This window comes from Gobius niger (assembly GCF_951799975.1).
Source record: "Gobius niger genome assembly, chromosome: 4".
Lineage (NCBI taxonomy): Eukaryota > Metazoa > Chordata > Actinopteri > Gobiiformes > Gobiidae > Gobius > Gobius niger.
The window spans coordinates 40,939,136-40,963,583 of NC_136855.1; the positions used below are offsets into that span (position 1 = coordinate 40,939,136).

Here is a 24,448-nt window from a genome sequence, read left to right on the forward strand (position 1 = left end):
AGATTTTTTTCAATTTGGGGAAAATAATCGTCATTTTTTTTTTCCAAAATCACCCAGCCCTAACCTGCTGTATGACATTTTGAAGCACAGAACCTGGAGAATTCAATCTCTGAGTTAGTTTTAGCCTCCGTAACTGTAAACATTTACAATACAACCAATCGCAAAGAGGGAAAACTTCTGAGACTATAAGAGATCATTTCCTCTGATATGAATCTTATTTCTTCCTTTTCTCCTTCCTTTAAAACAGGGGTGTCCAAACTTTTTTCATGGGGGGCCACATATTGGAGCGTACACGGGGTAAAGGGCCATGGGTCGGTGGTTAGTTCCACAAAACCTTTGAGTAGCAGAGGTTTAAATTGTGCCTCATGCCTTTATTTATGCTTAAAACCTTAATGCCAGCTCTGTCTCACAATAACATGCTAGTTGTTTGGTTAGAACTGTGTAGAATTATTATATATTAAATAAAAAGGACCATCTCTGATAATGTGAACCGCCACATTTGGCCCGCGGGCTGCACTTTGGACACCCCTGCTTTAAAGTTTCCAACCTGCAAACCGCAATTAAAATCTTCAAAAGCAATATCAAGCATTGGCTTAAATGACTTGAATTGAGGAAATGTTTCTTGTTTTGAGCGGTTTTCACTCATTTGCTTTGCTTGTTTGAGGACATTTCAGACCAGTTCTAGGGTAAATCTCGCTTGAAATAAGAAAGTAAAGCTGCCAATGAGATAAGACCGATTTTCTTTCCCCATTGGCAAAGAAAATGACCTGAAATAAGGACGAAATGTATCGAAATGAGTCAGAAACATCTCAGAACAAGTGAAATAATCCAGGACAAATGACCAAGAACTTCTTAACCAGTCAGAACAGCTAAAATGTGGATTATTGTGCTCAAATTGAGATGTTTATACTGATCTAGTTCAATACTTTTTGCAGTGTGCTTGGTCTCCGACAGGTCCACTGCAGGGACGTCACAGAAACGTCTCACAGGTTGAGGACCACGCAGCTGCTGGAGACCACACAGCCTCTCAGGGACCACAGACTATCTGGAGACCCGCCTTATCTCAAGGGTCCGAGTCGCTGAGACGTAACTCTCCAGTGAGGCCCTTAAAAGCCCAGGAAGTGTGACGTTGTGATGCGTCCGAGACCTGGGGGTTTGCAACTTTACTGTTAAATCCGACTCACGAATGTCTCCGACTGTGACATTTAGATTCGGACAAACTCGGCTGACCTGCTTTTAACAAACGGAGCATTTCTGAGCCGCTACATCTGGGTTACTGCTCGTGTACGAGTCCGGGTTTAAAGGATTGAGATTAGCGGCTAAGTCGATCCAAGAGAGGCATTTATTTAGGCTAATATGGGGCTAATCCAGGACCGGCAGGAAACAATGGAACTGCCCTGGAAATGGAGCGAGGGATTTTGGGATTGGACTGGAATAACTGTGAGAAACTCTCCACCAGGGGGCAGCTTCATCACTACGGCAGATCCGATGTGTGATCTCACGTTTGCAGACGCAGGCGCGGTCCATCATCCAGATGAGGGAGGAGCAGTACTCGCAGTACGTGGGGATGCTGTACTGAGTGGACTTGAAGATGTGGCCGTTGTGTTCCTCCACCTGAAACGCGAGGAACGGGTTCAGACGGTTTGGAAGGAAAACAACAAAAAAAGTCCAGACGAAAGGAGCGGGCGGGACTTACGATGTCCGTGTCCTTCTTTCTTCGCTTCTTGCGCTCCGTTTTGGGCGCCTGCTGTAAGAGAAGAGTTTAGGAGATGATCATTCACCTGTTTTATCATTGAGAATATAGAATAGGGTTGCACTTTGATTTGAGTACTTGCCGATACTGAATACCGATGCACAGACGGCGTTAGCATTTAGCCTCTCTCCTCTATAGCTCCAAACCAGGTGAAGATAGAAGCTACCAAGCTCTTCATGCGCACAGTATTACTACGTGGATGTCGAACTACTCCTGGTATTATTACGCCTTACAATATAGTCCCCCCTTTTATCCGCTTAGAAAATCCACATTGTTTAATTGTGTGTAATGATACTTTGTAGTGGAACACTTCACGTAACCATATTTAAATAGGGAAAACGTGGAAGAGCTTGGTAGCTTCTATCTCGACCTGTTTTGGAGCTATAGAGGAGAGAGGGAGAGGCTAAATGCTAACGCCGTCTGCGCTGTGTTTACGTGACTGAAGATCAGACAGGTCCTAAAGAACTCGTCACAGCTCAGGTAAGAACATATCTCAGTGTGGAAAAACGGTGACCTGTTGCTTTAAGGCTAGAGTGCTTTATGAATTGAAAAACTCTGGGGGATGTGAGATGGTTAAGTTTGTGGAGTTTGTGATTGGCGGTCGCCCTGGTTGCCCTCTTCCCCCTCGTCCCCCTCGTCCCTCTGGTCCATCTCGTCCCCCTCATCCCTCTGGTCCATCTCGTCCCCCTCGTCCATCTCGTCCCCCTCATCCCCCTCATCCCTCTGGTCCATCTCGTCCCTCTGGTCCATCTCGTCCCCCTCATCCCTCTGGTCCATCTCGTCCCCCTCATCTCCCTCTGGTCCATCTCGTCCCCCTCGTCCCCCTCATCTCCCTCTGGTCCATCTCGTCCCCCTCATCCCTCTGGTCCATCTCGTCCCCTCATCTCCCTCTGGTCCATCTCGTCCCCCTCATCTCCCTCTGGTCCATCTCGTCCCCCTCATCTCCCTCTGGTCCATCTCGTCCCCCTCGTCCCTCTGGTCTATCTCGTCCCCCTCATCCCTCTGGTCCATCTCGTCCCCCTCATCTCCCTCATCTCCCTCTCGTCCCCCTCATCTCCCTCTGGTCCATCTCGTCCCCCTCATCTCCCTCTGGTCCATCTCGTCCCCCTCATCTCCCTCATCTCCCTCTCGTCCCCCTCATCTCCCTCTGGTCCATCTCGTCCCCCTCATCTCCCTCTGGTCCATCTCGTCCCCCTCATCTCCCTCTGGTCCATCTCGTCCCCCTCATCTCCCTCTGGTCCATCTCGTCCCCCTCATCTCCCTCTGGTCCATCTCGTCCCCCTCATCTCCCTCTGGTCCATCTCGTCCCCCTCATCTCCCTCTGGTCCATCTCGTCCCCCTCGTCCCTCTGGTCCATCTCGTCCCCCTCATCTCCCTCTGGTCCATCTCGTCCCCCTCATCTCCCTCTGGTCCATCTCGTCCCCCTCATCTCCCTCTGGTCCATCTCGTCCCCCTCATCTCCCTCTGGTCCATCTCGTCCCCCTCATCTCCCTCTGGTCCATCTCGTCCCCCTCGTCCCTCTGGTCCATCTCGTCCCCCTCATCTCCCTCTGGTCCATCTCGTCCCCCTCATCTCCCTCTGGTCCATCTCGTCCCCCTCATCTCCCTCTGGTCCATCTCGTCCCCCTCATCTCCCTCTGGTCCATCTCGTCCCCCTCATCTCCCTCTGGTCCATCTCGTCCCCCTCATCTCCCTCTGGTCCATCTCGTCCCCCTCATCTCCCTCTGGTCCATCTCGTCCCCCTCATCTCCCTCTGGTCCATCTCGTCCCCCTCATCTCCCTCTGGTCCATCTCGTCCCCCTCATCTCCCTCTGGTCCATCTCGTCCCCCTCATCTCCCTCTGGTCCATCTCGTCGCCCTCATCTCCCTCTGGTCCATCTCGTCGCCCTCATCTCCCTCTGGTCCATCTCGTCGCCCTCATCTCCCTCTGGTCCATCTCGCCACCCTCGTCCCCCTCGTCCCCCTCGTCCCCCTCGTCGCCCTCGTCGCCCTCGTCCCCCTCTTCCCCCCTCGTCGCCCTCCCTGCGCCCTCACCTTGCTGAACGTGCTGTCCAGCGGCTTGTACTCGGTCATGAACTCGTCCCCCTCACTCCCCTGGTTGCCCTCATCTCCCTCGTCCCCCTCGTCCCCCTCTTCCCCCTCGTCCCCCTCGTCCCCCTCGTCCCCCTCATCGCCCTCGTCCCCCTCGTCCCCCCACTCGTCCCCCTCACCTTGCTGACCGTGCTGTCCAGCGGCTTGTACTCGGTCATGAACTCGTCCAGGAAGACCTTGAAGGTGTTGACCCAGACCCGCACCGGGGACTCGCTCCAGTCCCTCTGCTCCTGCCGCATGGTCTTCTCCAGGATGTGCTCGAACAGGGCGTGCAGGTCTTTGTAGCGCACGCTCTTGCACTCGTCCATCTGGGGGAGAGAAACGCAGAAACGCAGAAACGCAGCGTGAGGAACCAGCAGGACACGGAGCTGAGACCCTGAGACCCTGAGACCCTGAACGCACCACCAGAGCCGTGGAGTAGGAGATGAAGATGTTCAGACGGAACTCTTTCAGCGCCTTCTTGAAGACCACGTCCACCATGGTGTCCTTCTTGCTGTCTTCAGTTTCCAGGTCGTTTATCTGGAGGGAAAACACACTGACTTTAAATAGAGAAGCTCGACTGATGTGGGTTTTTCAAAGGCCGACGCCGATGAGCACCTCGGTCAATAATCCTGTGTATGAAGCTTCTAAACTATAATATGCGTCAGTGTTGAACTGTGACAGCAAAGATCTTTCCTCAATTTCCCCCCCAAAATTTCCCATTTTTTTCAAAATATTTCCACTTTTTTTTCTTTTCTTTTTTTGTTTTAACGTGTCTTTCACTTGTTTTTTTCTTTCAAATTTTGATGACCAACAGCATCAAAACTCAGACAAAAAAAGTGACCAAAAAATTATAAAAAGTAAAAAAAAATGGACAAAAAAGTGATTAAAAAAAGTTTTAAAAAAAGCGGACAACAAAGTGATAAAAAAATTATTTAAAAAGTGACAAAAAAATTATAAAAATCTGATAAAAAAGTGACAAAAACAAGATTTAAAAAGTGACAAAAATCTGACAAAAAGTGATGAAAAATGTAATGTAAAATTCTGTGTTTGATGCGAGATATATATATTTTTAATTCATGCAGTCCTTATATTTGAAGAGTTTAGTGTCTTTCACTTTTTTTTTCTTTCAAACTTTGACCAACAGCATCAAAACTCATAAAAAAGCAAAAAAACTCTGGCAAAAAAGTGATAAAAAAAATTATTTAAAAAGTGACAAAAAATTATAAAAAATTAAAAAAAAAGTGACAAAAAAAAGATTTTAAAAAGTGACAAAAAATTACAAAAATCTGATAAAAAGTGACAAAAAATTAATAAAAAAGTGACAAAAAATGATAAAGTAAAAAAAAAAAATTGGACAAAAAAATTATAAAAATCTGACAAAAAGTGACAAAAAATGATAAAAAGTAGAAAAAATAATCTGACAAAAAAGTGATAAAAAGATTATTAAAAAAGTGACAAAAAATTATAAAAATCTGATAAAAAAGTGACCAAAAAATGATTAAAAAGTGACCAAAAAATGATTAAAAAGTGACCAAAAATCGGACAAAAAGTGATGAAAAATGAGATGTAAAATTCTGTGTTTGATGTGAGATATATATATTTTTAATTCATGCAGTCCTTATATTTGAAGAGTTTAGTGGCGCGTGTCTTTCACTTTTTTTTGTCTTTCAAATTTTGACCAACAGCATCAAAACTCATTATAAAAAAGCAAAAAAAATCGGACAAAAAAGTGACAAAAAATTATTTAAAAAGTGACAAAAAAATGATAAAAAGTAGAAAAAAAATCGGACAAAAAAGTGATAAAAAAATTATTTAAAAAGTGACAAAAAATGAGAAAAATCTGATAAAAAAGTGACAAAATAAAGATTTTAAAAAGTGACAAAAAATTAATAAAAAAGTGACAAAAAAGTGGTAAAAAAGTTTTAAAAAAATCAGACAAAAAAGTGATAAAAAAATTATTTAAAAAGTGACAAAAAATTATAAAATCTGATAAAAAAGTGACAAAAAATGATTAAAAAGTGACAAAAATCGTACAAAAAATTCTCTGTGTTTGATGCGAGATATATATATTTTTAATTCATGCAGTCCTTATATTTGAAGAGTTTAGTGTCTTTTACTTTTTTTTCCTTTCAAACTTTGACCAACAGCATCAAAACTGGAATATGAAGATTTGACATTTCTTATTTTTAGTATTTCTTGGACACCAGTAGAACCTAAACCTTTCTTACACTCGCACATTGGGGAAACATCTCAGTGATCAGAGAAGCTCCTCCAACAAAGACCTCCTCTGACCTGAACTCTGAGCTCCACCAGGTCTCGTACCTTCTTCATGAGGAAACATCTCAGTGATCAGAGAAGCTCCTCCCCCGGCTCAGTGGGTGGACACAGAAGGTCTCGTACCTTCTTCATGAGGAAACATCTCCGTGATCAGAGAAGCTCCTCCCCCGGCTCAGTGGGTGAACACAGGCTGGACACAGAAGGTCTCGTACCTTCTTCATGAGGAAGTCGTTCATGCTGCGGCAGTCGTTGGCGCAGGACAGCAGCTGCAGTGCGTCGTTCTGCCACTGGGTGGGCTCTAACGTCACGCTGCTGATCTTCACGCTGCGGCGCCGCTTCATCTTGGGCGACGGCTCCTTGTTCTCCTTCAGGTCCCTGCTGCCCCGCTCCAGAGTGCTGCTGGGGCTGAGGGGGGGGGACATGTTCTCCTGGCCTGTGGAGACATCGGCACAAACACGACTCAGGACGAGGAGAAACCAGAGGGAAGCACAGTTTAGTTTTGTGTCACTTATATTATTCAAAGGTTATAAAGTTAAAGTTGTCAAACGAATAATAAAGCAAACACCGGATATAAAGGATGGATCTGATTTAGAGGAAAATCTGTTTTTTTTACTGGTGCACAGAGAAAACAAAACAAAAAAGTTAGCATTAGTGCATTTGACCTTTCAGTGACCCATAGCTGTATGTGAGGGTAACTTAGCGCACTTTTCCATTCAGGTGGCTTCAAATTTGATTTCTGATTTTCTGAATGGAGTGTATCCGTAACCATGGAGATGATTCAAACAGCAACGAAAACCTATAGATACAGACGGCATCTCGTCATAGAAGGGGGCGTGGCTTCGCCGAGGGGGAAAATAGAATTTTTAGGAAACAGTTTTTCACCCTTTTTAGCCATTTTCTGGTGGAATATGAACTTGTTTATCACACATAAATAAAGTCAGGTGTAAATCGGGCCCATATGGATATTTTCTCACAGCAGATTGTTCAGCAGAAGTGAAAAAACAGCAGTTGTAGCAAGCGCTAGCTAACCGTTAGCATTAGCCCGATGCTAACATGTAGCATCAAGTTAGCATTCTCTGTTATTTATGTATTTATGGGCTGTTGAACCTCTTTGCTCCTCTCCCATGTCTTTGTATCTTTATTTAGTAGAAACTATTTTCACAATTCAGCATTTGTTAAAGTAGTTTTTGAATAATTTGAGACATAAAAAAAAATAAAAAAAATAACAGTTTTCAAAAATGACCATATATGGGCGATTCAAGAGATGGCGTCTGTATCTACTGTATAAGAAGTTGAATGGTGCAACTTTTAAAATCCACTTGGCACAAAAACCGGACTTGATGCAGAAAAACGGAGGTCATTACAGATTCTGCATTGCAAAAAGTGTTCAAGTGAATCAGTAGTAGAAAAAAAAACAGTTTCAGGCACCTCACAATAAGTACGTTTTTGTAACCCAGTGTAATCCAAGTTCTAAGATTTCACACTCGCTCGCATCTGCTAAAAACGTCCACAAAAACCCAGCGAGCCTCCAGGAGAACGCGTGTGAAACGTGACCATGACGTGCTCCTCACCCTCTCCCAGCAGAGCGGCGGCGTCAGTGCTGTCCAGGTCCAGGGAGTCTGCTCCACAGATCAGCTTCTCCCTCGACGTCTTCTTCTCCCCGTACTTGTTCTTGCCCCAGAAGCGCATCCTCCGCACCCTGTTCACACCAGGCGTTAGCGACATCGAACCTTTAAACACGAATGTTCACAGCGATACAGACCGGCCGTCCTGAGAGTTCTTCCGGAGGCTGTCCACTTTCCCCAGGTCTCCGGACGACATGGCTTTGTGCATCTTCTTCTTCTCCTCACCACTAGGGGGCTGAAGCAACATCACGCAGGGCACGTTAAAGGCACACGGGCGAAGGAGAGACATTTGCACAAACATTGATTTATTGCCTTGAAATCATTGAGGCCTGATCGTTTTAAAACAGCTCCTGAGGCTTTGGCTGCTGCATTCACGTCTCTCCACTAGATGGTGCTGTTGTGTCGGCAATTCGCTCTAAGCTCCTCAGTGTGAGCAAAGCCTGGTGTAAATATGTTTAACCTCTTAACCCCCATTTTCTCCAGTTCGACTTTACCCCAATCTAAAAGCTTCTTGAAAAAAGTGTCATAATAGCGACAAAAAAACAAGAAGAAAATGAGAATGAAAAATGGACAAAAATGGAACAAAAAAGCCAAAAAAAACATTATAAAAAAAGCAAAAAACCTGACAAAAAATGACAAAAAAAGGATTAAAAAATCGGACAAAAAAGTGGCAAAAAAAGATAAAAATCTGATTTTAAAAAGTGACAAAAAATATAAAAAATGACAAAAAATGTTAAAAAAGTAAAAAAAAAATTGGACAAAAAAATTGACAAAAAAAGATTTAAAAAAAGTGAAAAAAAATGAAAAAAAATTATACAAATCTGATAAAAAATGACAAAAAAATGATGAAAATTACAAAAAAAAGATTTTTAAAAAGTAAAAAAAAATCGGACAAAAAAATTATTTAACTCTGATAAAAAGTGACAAAAAATTACAAAAATTACAAAAAAAGATAAAAAAAGTTAAAAAAAAAATCAGACAAAAAAGTGATGAAAAATTATAAAAATCTGATTAAAAAGTGACAAAAATCTGGCAAAACAGTGATGAAAAATTGACAAAAATATGTGGCAAAAACGCAATGAAACAAAATGTGAAAAAAGTGACGACGAAGCGGCAACAATGCGAGAAAGAAGATCCTTCTAGATCAGTTTTGTAGGTCTTTCAAAAGAGGCGTTACTCTGGCCTATAGGCTGTAACCTTTTAGATTTGGGTAAAGCTGAACCGGAGAAAATACACTTGTTTCAGGCGGGGGTTAAGAGGTTAAAGTATGACATATGACAGTTTCTCTGTGTTTGATGCGAGATATATATATTTGTAATTCATGCCGTCCTTATATTTGAAGAGTTTAGTGGTGCTAGGTTTGGAGGACGACCCCATTTTGAAGACGTTTTTAATGCAGGCTAGCAGTTACCATAGACATGCACTAGCCTAGCACTAGCCTAGCACTAGCCTAGCACTAGCCTAGCACTAGCCTAGCGCCACAAAACTCTTCAAATATAAGGACTGCATGAATTTAAAATAAATAAATCTCCAGAAATCAACATGGCGATACTGCATTTTTTGGAATTAATATGATACCGATACTTTTTGGGTCATTTTTTGTCGATATTTATACCAAAACATGTATAATTGTGCTTTGTTTCAGGGAGAAATATGTCATTTAATGGAAGAGGATTGTGAAATGACCAGCACTTTAAGCCTTGTTTCTGTGCAGTACTTACATTTGCCTTTGATGCTGATCTTTAATAAAAAGTGGCTGATCGTAACACAATGAAAACTAAAAATCTAAATACTTTCGATCGATTGTGCTGAGCGAGAAAGTCTGATTAAATAAACAGGTCACAATCAAAAAGAAACACTCATTTGTGAAACATGCAAAAAAAATGGAAACAAATCAATTAGTGAAAGCTGTAAGAGGAGAGATTCAGTCACGGTGTTAGTCCGACAGTCTGAAGGGGCGCAGGAGGGCGGCATTCCGGAAAACAGGCCCCCCACATCCACATGGGGGGGGGGCATTAAAGCCACAGTGCGGAACATTCAGTAAACACAAGACAAGCTCGTCTCCACGCTCGGGCCTAGCGTTTGCAGACGGTTAGCAAGTAGGCTAGTCCGGGGAAGCCTTTCAGCGTCCGTTAGCGTTAGCATTAGCCTCCTCAATGTATTTTTCATATAAGACGGTGGTGCGGATGGTAGAGCGGGTCGTCTCATGATCGGAAGGTCAGGGGTTCGAATCCCGCCTCCTGAAGATGCACACTGTTGTTGTGTCCTTGGGCAAGACACTTCACCCTCGTCGCCTCCAGTGTCTGGTGTGTGAATGAGTGAGTGCATGGCTGACGGGTTCGTTTCTGTAAAGCTGTTCGAGTGCCTAATGTAGGTGGGAAAGCGCTATGTTTATCATTTACCATAGCTGTTAGCATTAGCCTGCTCAATGTATATTTCTCATAGCAGTTAGCATTAGCCTGCTCATGTATATTTCTCATAGCCGTTAGCATTAGTCTGACTAAACCTCATCTTAAAAGGTGTTAATGAAGCCACAGAAATGATATAAATGCTATGAAACAGTGTTAATTTTGCAACATATTTTAATTTAGTTTTAATCTTTTGACGAAAATGTAATTCAATTTTAGTCTAGTTTTAGTCGACTAAATTTAAGACTAATTGAGTGGACTTTGCATTTATAATATTGATTATAATCATGTTTAATGTTGTTCCTCTGCTTCATGTTTCTGCTCCACATGAACAAAGCTCAGAGCTGATCCTTTAAACATGATCTGAGGCTCTTTCAGACGCTCCATACAAGTTTGGATGATTTTAGTCTCTCCTTTTCATTTGTATTTAGTCTGATTTTAGTCGATTCAAATATCTGGACATTTTAGTCACAGTTTTAGTCTCGTGAAAAACTTTTTACTTAGTTTCAGTCCGATTTTAGTCACAAAAATATCACTTTGACTAAAATTAAGACTAAATATTTTCGTCGACGAAATTGACACTGCCATGAAAAGGACAAAACATACCTCCCCATACTTTAGTGCGGTGCCTGGCTTCACAAATCATTTGTATCAGGATGGAGCGTTTCATTGAAATCGGGTTCGGGATTGGACGGCTCACAAGCTGTGCACGTTTGTAGGAACAGGCTCAGAGAAAACAGTTTTAAATCGAACGCTCCATCCCCATACAGATAAATCCAGAAGCCAAGACTAACGTATGGCGAGGCTCGTTCTGTCCTTTTCAAGGGATTTATATCATTTCTGTGGTTTCTTTGTCATTAACATCTTTTAAAGAGGGGGTGTTCTGCTTTAAAGAGGGGGTGTTCTGCTTTTCTCAGTCCCATAGCACCAGTCTATATCACACTACAATGATGACAAACCTTCTGTTGGTCTGTAAATGCAGTAAATTAGAATAACTGCCTTGTATAAAATGTCTCTCTCAAAATGGCTGTAGTGAATGTCTTGAAATCGGCCTCTGTCTCTTTAAGAACCTCTGAGCCTTTAGACACGCCCCCTCCACACGCTGTCTGTGGCATCAGTGGGGAGGGGGTTCTGCTGAGGAGCAGTGGTTGGTTACTCGGCTGGTGACCAAAGCTCGGAGGCGTCTCCAGGAGGTGGGGGCGTTCCTAGGAGGACTCAGGCAAACCTATCCCTAAAATGGCCGCCATCAGAGTTTTTACAGATTACTCAGAAATACGTGAATGTGGAGACAAACTGGAGGCAAAAAAGGAGGAGAAAAAAAGGGAAAATCTAGAGGGGAAAATGGTGGAACATTTTGAGAAAACACTGAGATCAATTGGGGGATTAAGTTCTAAAAAATTGAACACAAAATTAGAAAATCTAGGAGGAAGTTGGGTTTAAAAAAAGTAGAAAAAGTAAAAAAAAAAAAAAAAATGAAATAAAAAGGGAAAATCTATAGGGGAAAAAAATTAGAAAAAAATGGGAAAATGTAAGTAAACAATTGGTGATAAACTTGAGGAAAAATTGGGGAAAACATTGAAGACAAAATGAGAGAATCTAGGAGGACGTCTGGGGGAAAATTCAGAAAAAATTAAGAAAAAAAAAGGAAAATCTAGGGAAGAAATTGGGTTAAAAAAATTAGAAAAAAAATCGAAAAAAAATTAAAGGGGAAAATCTAGGAGTAAGATTTTAGAAAAATTGGGGAGAAAAAACTGGGAACATTTAGGGGAAAAAACTTTAGGGAAGAAATTGGGAGTGTGTGTTTCTCAAAAATACGTGTCACTCCCTCATGTTTTTAATGAGGGAGTGACAGAATAACATGATGGAAAGCTGGAAAAAGTCCATTTTGCATAATACCCCCCCTTTAAGATGGTGTTTCGTGTCACAAACAGCAGAATCTTTGAATTTGAGTTAGCATTTAGCTCAGAGGACACTTTTAGACGCTAATTCGTATCTACTGTAAAGTAAAATCTCAGAAGTCTGTACATTCAGTAATATTTTCTCACGAGGCTTTGACCTAACTGTGGTCGATGGTTGACAACAGCTGAAAGAGTCCAAATCATTTATAATTTGCAATGTTTGGCGGCTAATGCTAACGGCTATAGGGAAAATACATTGAGCAGGGCTAGCTGACTTGCTAACCGTCTGCATACGTCAGGATTAAACCTTTTTATTTCACAAAACTGCTCATTTCCCGGCGTGTTTATTTATTTATCAGCGTTTGGCGACACTTTAACAGAGAAATAACCTGGAAAGTTCCGCAGTGTGGCTTTAAACTGTTCCCCGAATGCCCCCCTCGCCGCGGCGTCATTCTCAGAGAAGTAGGTGTTAGCTCAAACGCATAGCTCTGTGGGCGGAGAGAGGGTTAGCCGCGGGCAGGCTCTGTGGCGCTTGGCCTGCAGGTGGCGCTGTTACCATGTCGGAGTCACTGAAACAGGGCTCTGCGTCGGGGCTGGGGCTGGCTTTGGGCAGGGGCAGGGTGAAATGGCGGGGGCTGAGGGGGCCGTCGTCCTCGTCCGAGTCCCCGCCCACGGAGAGCACGGGGGCGCGGGTCAGGAAGTCTGAGCGGGTCCGCGCCATTCGGGCTTTCTTTTTTTGGCCCGCTCGGCCCACCTGGAGTTCATCAGAAGGCACGTTATGGGGGCATCCAAATTCGGACACAGAAAAAGCAGAGTCTCCTCAAAGCCTCAGCTGCAACAGTGGGTCCATCGTGAGTCGGACCCACGGAGGACGGGACGCTATGATCTCAGTACCCTGGTTTCTTCTTAACCTCTGAACTCCCGCCTGAACCGAGAGGATCTTTTTCCTCACGTTACCAGATTGTTTTCCATCATTTTTTTGTTGGGTATTCAACTCATTTTTGTCACTTTTTTTTGTAATTTTTTTTTATTTATTTTTTCTCATCTTTTTTTTTCTTCATGTTTTGGTCAAATTTTAGTATTTTTTTTTGTCAAATTTAGTCAATTTTTTTTTTTTTTTTTTTTTCATTATTTGTCACAATTTTGTCTTCTTTTTTTTGGTCAAATTTTAATCAATTTTTTGTCAATTTTTTTTTTATCACATTTTTGTATTTTATTTTGTTTTGGGTCAAATTTTTGTACTTTTTTTGGTCAAATTTTGTAAGATTTTTGTAACTTTTTTTTCATTTTTGTTTTCATTTTTTCTCACATTTGTGTCTTTTTTTTTTTTTTTTCCATGTTTTGGTCAAATTTTAGTATTTTATTTTTGTCAAATTTTGTCAATTTTTTGTTTTTTGTCATTTTTTGTGTCACAATTTTGTCTTTTTTTTTTTTATGTTTTTTTGGTCAAATTTTAATCACATTTTTGTCATTTTTTTGTCATTTTTTCGTCATTTTTTTGTCATTTTTTGTCACATTTTTTGTCACATTTTTATCACATTTTTGTCATTTTTTTGGTCTTTTTTTTTGGTCTTCTTTTGTTCGGTCAGTGAGTTTAGGTCTTGGTAGGTTTGCAGTGATGTCAGGCTCTTTCTATTCCTGTTTTGTGTTTTTAACTGTACTTTGAGAGATGATCAAAACTTTGGAAATCTATTTATAACCAAACCCAGCTTTATACTTCTCAATAACTTTATCCCGGACCTGTCTGGTGAGTTCTTGGACTTCACGAAACTCTTCAAATATAAGAACTGCATGAATTACAAAAAAAAACAAAAACATAAATCCATAAATCAGCAACACTCTGGATAACTAGGAAATGAGGCCCTATGTGAAAAATCCTGAAACATCCTTTTAAGCGCTCTCTTTAATTGGACCACTCTGGCTCCTAATCACATTTTGGGAATTTTTTTCGTCATTTTTTAATCAATTTTTTGTCATTCTTTTGTCAAATTTTGTTATTTTTTGCTACATTTTTGTCAAATTTTTGTCAAATTTTTTGTCAAATTTTTGGTCACATTTTTGTCATTTTTTCGTCATTTTTTCGTCATTTTTTCGTCATTTTTTTGACATTTTTTTGTTATTTTTTATAAATTTTTTATCACATTTTTGTCATTTTTTTGTTTTTTTTGTCACATTATTGTCATTTTTTCGTCAATTTTTTTATCACATTTTTGGATTTTTTTGTTTGTCATTTTTTCGTCACATTTTTGTCATTTTTTTTGTCATTTTTAAATCAATTTTTTGTCATTTTTTTGTCACATTTTGTTATTTTTTGCTACATTTTTTGACAATTTTTTATCACATTTTTGTCACATTTTTGTCATTTTTTCGTAATTTTTTCGTAATTTCTTGTCATTTTTTGACATTTTTTTGTTATTTTTTGTAAATTTTTTATCACATTTTTGTCACATTTTTGTCACATTTTTGTCATTTTTTTGTTTTTTTTGTCACATTATTGTCATTTTTTCGTCAATTTTTTCGTCACATTTTGTTATTTATTGCTACATTTTTTTGTCATTTTTTGTCACATTTTTGTCACATTTTTGTCATTTTTTCGTCATTTTTTGGTCTTTTTTTGTTCGGTCAGTGAGTTTAGGAGGACGGCCTCTCCTCTGTGAGTGACGGTGGGAGACTGGAGGAGCTGAGGCTTTGAGGAGGCCGGTTCTCTCAGAATTGAGAAGCTCCCGCGGTCACGGTGAAGGGTCATCCCGGTGCCTGCTCTGTCGGTCAGTGGAAGGATTCCTGAGGACGTCACTCTCACCACCACAGACACAAACAAACACCTGCAGCACATGCCAAACCCACACGAGCGGCGCTTACGTCTCTGGACTTGGACGTCTTCGAGGGAGGCTTGGAGAGCGCGGGCGCCGCCTCTTTGGGACTGGTCGGGCCGGCCTTGGAGACGGCGTCGCTGTCGAATCTGAAACGTAGATGAGAAGATGTTACGACAGCGCCTGGTCATTAACGCTTTAGCATCTTCTCCATCGACGGTGGAGAACCCGAGGTGTAGAGTTTAGTGAGAAGGTTTTCAGACCGAAGACAGAAAAACCTTGCATCATTTTTTTTGTTGGGTATTCAACTCATTTTTTGTCAATTTTTTGTCATTTTTTTCATCAATTTTTCATCACATTTTGTCACATTTTTGTCATTTTTTTGTCATTTTTTTGTCATTTTTTTGTCATTTTTTTGTCACATTTTTGTCATTTTTTAGTCATTTTTTAGTCATTTTTTAGTCATTTTTTAGTCATTTTTTAGTCATTTTTTAGTCATTTTTTTGTCATTTTTTTGTCACATTTTTGTTATTTTTTTGTCATTTTTTTGTCATTTTTTTGTCATTTTTTTGTCATTTTTTTGTCATTTTTTTGTCATTTTTTTGTCACATTTTTGTCATTTTTTTGTCATTTTTTTGTCATTTTTTTGTCATTTTTTTGTCATTTTTTTGTCATTTTTTAATCAATTTTTTGTCATTTTTTGTCACATTTATGTCTTTTTTTGTCATTTTTTTGTGTAATTTTTTGTCACATTTTTGTCTTTTTTTGTCATTTTTTTGTCATTTTTTTGTCATTTTTTTGTCATTTTTTTGTCATTTTTTTGTCACATTTTTGTCATTTTTTTTGTTGGGTATTCAACTCATTTTTTGTCAATTTTTTGTCATTTTTTTCATCAATTTTTCATCACATTTTGTCACATTTTTGTCATTTTTTTGTCATTTTTTTGTCATTTTTTTGTCATTTTTTTGTCATTTTTTTGTCATTTTTTTGTCATTTTTTTGTCACATTTTTGGTCATTTTTTAATCATTTTTTTGTCATTTTTTTGTCACATTTTTGTCATTTTTTGGTCATTTTTTAATCAATTTTTTGTCATTTTTTTGTCCATTTTTTCATCAATTTTGTATCACATTTTGTCATATTTTGGTCATTTTTTAATAACATTTTTCGTCATTTTTTGGTCATTTTTTGTCACATTTATGTCATTTTTTTGTCATTTTTTAATCCATTTTTTTATCACATTTTTGTCATTTTTTTGGTCTTTTTTTGTTCGGTCAGTGAGTTTAGGAGGACGGCCGGGTCTTGGTAGGTTTGCAGTGACGTCAGACTCTTTCCATTCCTGTTTTGTGTTTTTAACTGTACTTTGAGAGATGTTCAAAGCTTTGGAAATCTATTTATAACTAACCCAGCTTCTCAGTAACTTTATCCCGGACCTGTCTGGGACTTCATGAAGCTTCTGCTCCACAATAGTCTCTAACAGACCTGAGACCATCACAGATCAGCTGTATCTGAGCTGACATTAGAAACACACGGGTCGACCGGCACTCATGAAAAAGAGTCATACATGATAAATACTTGAACTTTAAGGAAGACTCACTTGTTAAACGTGACTTTATCCTTGGGCGAGAAGAAGATGTTGCTGGTCTTGTCGCTGAGGTTGACCGCCGTGCCCTGCTGGACGGGCTGGACCTTCTTGGGCACCGCCTTCCCTTTGGCCCCTCCCTCCCTGGACTCCAGCTTGAGCTTGGGCACCCACCCCTCGGGCGTGGCTTTGCCGTCCCTGCGCCGGGGGCTGGACGCCGTCTGCGGGGGCAGCTGCGGCTGCGGGGCCACGCCCTGGATGTCCACGGCCGGGGGGGGGGAGTGCGCCGACGGGGGCGTGGACTCCGACTCGGTGCGGGCGCGCGGGGCCGGGGCGCCGGACCTCTCGATGTACAGCGAGCTGGGCCGGCTGGGTCTCCTCGCCCCCCCTCCGTCCTGCCCCTCGTGCCTGCTCTGCTGGATCTTCTGCATGGCCTGGCCCTTGTGCTTCTCGAACATCTCCTTCTCGTACTGCGCGAAGAACAAGCGCTGGCGTTCCAGGACCTCCTTCTGCTGGCGGATCTGCTCCATCATCTCCTTTTCGTTCTGCTCCTGCTGGCTCCTCTGCCGCTCCTCCTTCTCCACGTTGAGCTTCTCCAGCTTCTCCAGGACGGCTTGGTCGGCGCGGGGGCCGGCGCTCTGCGGGGACGGCGTCAGCTCCCCCGTCTGCGCAGCCGTGTCGCGCAGCTCCACCGGCAGACGCACCATGTCCGTCAGCTCCTCGCTCAGCGGCGTTTCCTTCTGCATGCTGATGACCACCACCACCGGCCGCCGGCTCGACTCCCGCCTCTCTCGGAGTGGCCTGACGGTGGTCGTGGTGGTCGTGGTGGTGGTGGTGGTTTCTCTGTTCTGCTCAGGCTCGCTCGCAGGCTGCTGGGACGCGCTGCCTTCGGGGACGTAAAAGGTCGGGAGGTAGTTTTCGATTCTGGGCGGATGCGTGGGCTCGGCGGCCGGCTCGGGCTTGGGGCTCGTGGACGCCGCCTCGGGCTCCTGAGAGATGGAATGGACCGGGGAGCAGAGGTCCTCGGTGTCCGTGATCTCCTCCACGGCTTTCGGAGGCACCTCCTCCATGCTCAGCAACTCGAAGCTGCCCTTGGAGCTCTGGCTGTCCGGGGTGCCCTGTGGCGACCGCAGGGGGGGCGAGGCCGGCGGCACCAGCTCCAGGGACCACCTCCGCTCCTCGGACGGCGACGACGCCCCCCCGCTCGTGGCCCGCACTTTGAGCAGCTCCAGGCTGAACTTGGCCTGCTCCAGCTCGCGCATCCGCCGGCTCTCCCGTTTGGCGCGGGTGGTTTTGTGGCCGGTCTCGTCCACGGTCCGCGACCTCTCCCGGACCGGGACGGAGGCGAGCGGCGACGGGTCCCCCTCCTCCGGGCGCGGGGCTTTGGCTGTCTCCTCGTGCTGGTGCTTGATGGAGGCCTCCCACGTGCTGAGGTCCAGGCCCGGGATGGTCTCCGGAGACGCCTCGTCCTCCGGCGACCCGCAGACGTCTCCGTTCTGGAGCTGCCGGAGCCGCTCCTGCTCCTCGTCTCGCTCCTTTAGCCGCTGCTTCTTCACGGACTGGAATCTGGCAACACAGAGAAAGAGTTCTCACTTTCTGCATTAAGATCAGCATCAGTACATGACAAATAAGTAAGGATTAAACAACTCGGAGCCGTGCATTAGACGGTTATAATGCACGACGCGGAGTCAAGAACACCACGACGCGCAGCGGAGTGGTGTTACTCCGCGAAGTGCATTATAACCGTCTAATGCACGGCTCCGAGTTGTTTAATCCGCTTATACCATGGTCCCACAAACGTAACATTTATAATAAATATTTGTTTCATTTACTAAACTCACTAAATATGCCAGACCACCGGGACTATTTTATGTTGGTTATTAGCCGGTCACCGAAGGCTCGTCTCAGGGCGAGTCATTCTCCGCAGCTACGAGGATCTCAGTCAGGCTCAACGACACAACATAAGCACACGCTGCATCGCCAGAATCACAACACAACAGGACTAACCCGGCACTTTTCCGTGGAAGTAAACACCGATGTGCGGCACTCGTGGGCAGGAGTTGTTTCACTTTTACGCTGTTTAATAGATCCATGTGTTTAACCTGAAGCTAAAGCTAGCTAGTTCAACGAGCTCAACTGTTTATGGAAACAGCTGCGGTGGAGTCCGCTTACACCTGGGCCCCCACGAACTGAAACTTTTATGATTGACTTTACTCATCCAGACAAATATGTTTAAATGCAGGATCATTTTATGTACGCCTGAAAATGATGAATAGCCTTAACCGTTTTCAATAGAAATGTAAAGCTCATATGTTATTAACAGTAGCTAACCTAGCTGCTCACTCTCCTCTACTTCCCATTTAGCAAACATTTTGTTTTGGCCCAAAACGTTGAAATTAAACAAAATCCATCTCATACGTTCCTGTCAGTCACAAATTACGCTTTTATCTGAGTCCACTGTGTCAGGCGTTGCTATGGCGACGCCCACAGCGGAGTGATATCCCAGTGATTTAACTACCGGACTACGTGTGCGGTTATACGAAAATAATGCACCAGCCAATCAGAATCGAGTATTCACCTAGACCATGGTATAAGTAAGGATTAAACACCTCGGAGCCGCGTTAGTTGGTTCTAACGCCCGACACAGTGTTGTTCCTCCTGCATTATAACGTCTAACGCGGCTCCTCGTTGTTTAATCCGCTTATACCAGGGTCCCACAAACCTAACATTTATAATAAATGTTTTTTTCATTGACTAAAGTCACTAAATCTGCCAGACTACGGGACTATTTTGTGTGGGTTATTAGCCGGTCACTGAAGGCTGGTCTCAGAGCGAGTCATTCTCCGCAGCTATTACGAGGATCTCAGTCAGGCTCAACGACACAACATCAGCACAGAATCACAACACAGGACTAACCCGGAAGCACTTTTCCGTGAAAAAATAACAAAAAAAATGACCAAAAAATGACAAAAAATGACAAAAAAATACAAAAAAAATACAAAAAAATGACAAAAAAAAATACAGAAAAAGGACAAAAAAAATACAGAAAAATGACAAAAAATGACAAAAAATACAAAAAAAATACAAAAAAAATACAAAAAAATTACAGAAAAAATATAAAAAAATACAAAAAATACAAAAAAAAATACAAAAAAAATACAAAAAAATTACAGAAAAATGACAAAAAATGACCGGAAAAATACAAAAAAAAACCCAACAAAAAAATGACTAAAAATGACAAAAAAAATACAAAAAAATGACAAAAAAATTGACAAATTTTTTTTACAAAAAATACAAAAAAATACAAAAAAAAATACAAAAAATTACTAAAAAAAAAAAGAGTAATCTCCGCAGCCATTACGAGTCATTCTCCGCAGCTATTACGAGGATCTCAGTCAGGCTCAACGACACAACATCAGCACAGAATCACAACACAACAGGACTAACCCGGAAACACTTTTCCCTGGAAGGAAACACCGATATGCGGCACTCGTGGGCAGGAGTTATTTACCTTTTACAAGGTTTAACCTGAAGCTAAAGCTAGCTAGCTCAACCAGCTCAACTGTTTATGGAAACAGCTGCGGTGGAGTCGCTCACACCTGGGCCCCCCCAACTCAAACTTTTATGTTTTTTATGCCGCTTTTGTTGCCTTTTTGTTACTTTTTTGTCACGTTTTTGACGCGTTAAGCCAAGACCTTGTAACTACCGTAAATGCTCTAATATAGGCCGGGGCCTTTATTTACTCAAGGGCATCTGGGACCAGGCCTTTATTGGAACCAGGCCACAATTAGAGACAGGCCTTTATTTCTATTTGAGCAAAACGGACGACCAGGAAATCGAAGAAAAGCGAGATTTGTGTCCATTTGAACCAAAAATATTAGGTTCATTTATTAATGAACATTTCAAACCCTCTCCCAGCGGCTGGAACATTGACGCCTTTTATTTTGTCGGGACAACAGGAAGTGTTTCGTTGCTGTTAGCGGAGCTTTGACATCAGTGTCACTGCAGGTTTCTGTTTCGTTTTTACCGGACCGGATTATTTGTTGTTTTCTTGTGTAAAAGGCGAGTTTAGACGGAGCGTTTGTGTTTGTGATCGATCATGAGACTGACCCGAGAGAAGACGAGACGCTCGCGCTGATGGGAGGAGTTATTTTGAGGCGTGGGACTGACCTGCACACGGAGCAGCTGGACGTGCTTTGAAGACGCGATGGAGACTTTATTAAAACCGTGGAGGGTCAGAAACATTTGCCCTGTTTCCAAATATGGTCACAGGAGGTTTGAAAAGTGGCTAAATCTGTGTCAAAGTTACGCTGGGATCAGCTCCTCCGCAGCGTCGCCCTCGGCCCGGGTTCAGTTTGTTACTTCCTGCACCTGAGTTTTCATTTACACCAGTATGAGACAAATTCCTAACATGGGGAATATTTCTGCTGTTATAGTTTCTAATAAAAGCCCCGGCCTGTTTTAGAGACCGGCTTTAATTTGCCTCCGCCAGCCGCGAACCCGGCCTCTGTCAGAGACCCGGCCGCTAATGGAATACTGGCCAGTATTAGAGAATTTACGGTAAGTAAGTGCTTCATTGTCATTGTACAGGCGTACAACAAAATAGTAGTTGTAGTTTCTGAAAATCTGTGTAAGATTCGTGTGACTAAAACCCAGCTCGGACGTCACGGTCACAGGTTAAAGTAAGAGTGTATTACTTTATTTCCAAAACATCCTGGTCAGAAGGTTAGATTGTTCTAAAACAACTTCTTCCAGCTGGATTTCGCTCCTAAATCAAAAAGATCATGCATAAAACCCGACTTTCTGACGTTCTATTAGAAACAAATGTGCTCCGGGACAGACTCTTATTTTGGCAGCAGTCACGAGCGTTGACAATGTGAACGCAGACAAATAAACCTGATTCATTTGTGACCTCAGAGAAGTCCCTGATCAGCTGCTTCTGCCCAGCTTTGAGCGAGAACAGTCTGTGGTAACAGTAAACAAAGCCCGGGCACCGAGATTACGTTTAGAAATGCACTTACATTACATCAGGCACAGCTATTTCAGCATTTCATCAAACACAGCAGATTTACTCATTATTACTCAGTGTAATGGAGCAATGCTGGAAATACCTCATGGTTTTACACCGTTGAAGAGGCAGATCTAAGAGTTCAAATCAATGAGAGGGTCTTGGAAACATTATCATATTATCACCTTGTGTCACCCCCAGAGGGACGACGGAAAGGATTTATTAAGGTAAACAAGTGTTAATGAGATGATTGGGGTTTTTTCATCTCCCCCTGGTGTGTCTGGCCAGAAAAACACCCTCGCAACTTTCCTTGCTCCAGGTCTGAGGCGCAATACACACTCATAGAATCACGAAGAAAAAGCTAACAGGCTAACTGGCAAAGCTAACTGCGGGCTAGCACCACATTAGCAGTGTTTACAGCCAGGTTTGAGTGAAAAAAAAAATTCCATTGTGTATTTGACTCTGTGCATAACTCCAAATCCAAATAACAACGCCGCCCCTCCTCCCATCCAGGAGCTTTTTGAACACAGGAAAAGTCAGTATAACCTCCGAGGAACTGCTATTTTCAAAAAAGCAAAAGCCAAAAAGAACAAAAAGAGTGGATGTATTTCTGTAAGAGGTGTTAATCTGTGGAAGATCAGTTAAAACTGTCCCAAACAGTCAAAGCTTTCAAAAAGTTGTTTAAAGCTACTAAAATTCAAGAATATATAAGCTTAGGATGAATAAAGTAAGAAAAATAAAAAAAATAATAATGATGACATGATTTAGTTCCAACTAAATTAACATAAAACAAATGTGTGTAACATATTTGTTGGAATATTGAAATGTATGTCACTAACTTCAGATACAGGATTATTTCTCTTCTGTTTAACACTTGATATTGTTCATTATTAATGTTTGTGTTTTGTCTCTGGTGAAGTCTGTAAACTGGGTTAGGGCGTTATAAGTTTTCACTTCAGCCTAAACCCTTTCGGTCGTGTTGTAGAAAAAAAAAATCGGAAATGTTTTTACGTTTAAAGGAATGAACTGACCGAATAAACTACTACTACTACTACTACTACTACTACTACTACTACTACTACTACTACTACTACTACTACTACTACTACTACTACTACTACTACTACTACTACTACTACTACTACTACTACTACTACTACTACTACTACTACTACTACTACTACTACTACTACTACTACTACTACTACTACATTCATTCATTCATTAGTTCAACTTTCTTTCTGCTTAACTGTTAACAGACAAAACACTTAAAACGTGTGTATTTAATCATATTTTTGTAATGTTGCAAGTACCTGCTGAACTAATCAATGAGACGAGCTGTGTGCTTTTATTGTGGCGTGCTGAATCGAAACAGGAAGTTCTTGGGTGGCGTTGTTATGCACAGAGTCAAGTGGATGAACAATATCCCTCTGTCCCTTTGTCTTTTCTGTCAGCGTAGTATTTACTCTCACGGACATTTAATGAGTGAAAAAACGCAACATGCTACGACACCTGCAGTGGCGCTTACGGCCTCTAGGGGGAAGAGTTACTTAGTTCTGCTTTAATGATTAATTCAAATTCCTTAATACTTTCAGGGGAGCCACAATCGAAGCGTCAGGACTGGTTTGTTGTTGCAGACTCAATATTAGACACAATATTTATTCAAATACATGATTAATGTGTGATTAGATACCTATATATTATTGATGCCGCTTGAGCCAATTCTTTTAACCCCTTAACTCCCACCTGAACCGAGCACATTTTCTCCAGTTTGGCTTTACCCCAATCCAAAAGCTTCCGGAAAAAAGCTGTGAAAATAGCAACAAAACTGAGACGAAAACAATGATGGAAATGTGACAAAAATGTGACAAAAATGTGACAAAAATGTGACAAAAAAGACCAAAAAATGACCAAAAAAAATGACAAAAAAATGACAAAAATGTGACAAAAATGTGACAAAAAAATGACCAAAAAATGACCAAAAAATGACAAAAAAATGACAAAAATTGATGAAAAATTGATGAAAAAGTGGCCAAAATTTCACAATAAATTGACAAAAAAATGTCGAAAAAATGACAACAAAAATGACAAAAATATATTAAAAGTTTGACAAAAAAATGACAAAAATTGATAGAAAAAATTGACGAAAAATACAAAAACAACAAAAATGAGTTGAATACCCAACAAAAAAATGATGAAAAAAAACTCTGATGACGTGAGGAAAAAGATCCTCTCGGTTCAGGCGGGAGTTCAGAGGTTAACCAGTCTCAGTGTTGTCAACTAGGGCAAATTTCACAAGAACCCTTTTATTATGGGTGAATAGAAAATCATTTCATCGTCTCAGCTTCAGCTTCAGGTCGACTGAAACGATTATTAGTGATGCCAATTAAACACTTTAGGATTTTCTCCCCAAAAGCAGTGAGCAGTAGAGAAACCAAAACAGGCCTGTGGTAAAACGAAACCTCTTCCCAATCACCTCCATCTCCTGATATTAAAGGTGATGTCTCGTACCTCTGCCTGGCGAGGAAGCCCCTGCTGACGGCCTGCAGCTGCTCCACGGAGCCGCACAGCTGGAGGTAGCTCCGCCGGGCCTGGTGACCCCTCCAGGCGGCCTGAATGACCAGAGCGGCCGAGCACCTCCTCTGCAGCCACAGCCGCCACGCCCTCTGCAGCACCGCGGCCGCCCGCCTCCACCGCCTCAGCCTCTGCCGCGCTCTGTAGCCCCTCCAGTGGGCCTGCAGGACCACCGCGGCGCCGCCACAGACCGCCGGGTCCAGGGGCTCGTCTTCATCCTCCTCCTCCTCCTCATCCTCCTCCTCCTCTATGGGCCGGTACAAACGCCACCATTTCTGAGGACCACACAACAGGTTACCACTCACTTACACACAGGAAAACTCTCATTCATCCTGGCCTATTGTACATGTTTTTAGATTTAACCCCCAACTGAACTGAGCGTATTTTGTTAAGGGGAGACACTACAGGCAAAACTACATTTTTTTCAGTTTTCAGGTTTTGGG

General features: G+C 42.3%; 1 protein-coding gene across 3 annotated transcripts in view; it reads right to left on the minus strand.

Annotated features, from left to right (window-relative positions):
- Positions 1-24,448, minus strand: part of myo9aa (myosin IXAa) — a 338,748-nt gene that overhangs the window by 32,160 nt on the left and 282,140 nt on the right. For 2 of the 3 annotated variants that reach the window (XM_079554645.1, XM_079554644.1), the window contains 11 exons: positions 23,943-24,280; positions 16,439-17,989; positions 14,893-14,992; positions 12,590-12,787; positions 7,865-7,962; positions 7,674-7,801; positions 6,315-6,535; positions 4,246-4,362; positions 3,963-4,151; positions 1,697-1,747; positions 1,503-1,614 (listed from right to left, as the gene is read on the minus strand). In XM_079554645.1, the coding sequence (XP_079410771.1) occupies positions 1,503-1,614; positions 1,697-1,747; positions 3,963-4,151; positions 4,246-4,362; positions 6,315-6,535; positions 7,674-7,801; positions 7,865-7,962; positions 12,590-12,787; positions 14,893-14,992; positions 16,439-17,989; positions 23,943-24,280 (3,103 nt within the window). The remainder of the gene's footprint in view (positions 1-1,502; positions 1,615-1,696; positions 1,748-3,962; positions 4,152-4,245; positions 4,363-6,314; positions 6,536-7,673; positions 7,802-7,864; positions 7,963-12,589; positions 12,788-14,892; positions 14,993-16,438; positions 17,990-23,942; positions 24,281-24,448) is intronic. The other variant, XM_079554646.1, reaches the window with a different exon arrangement.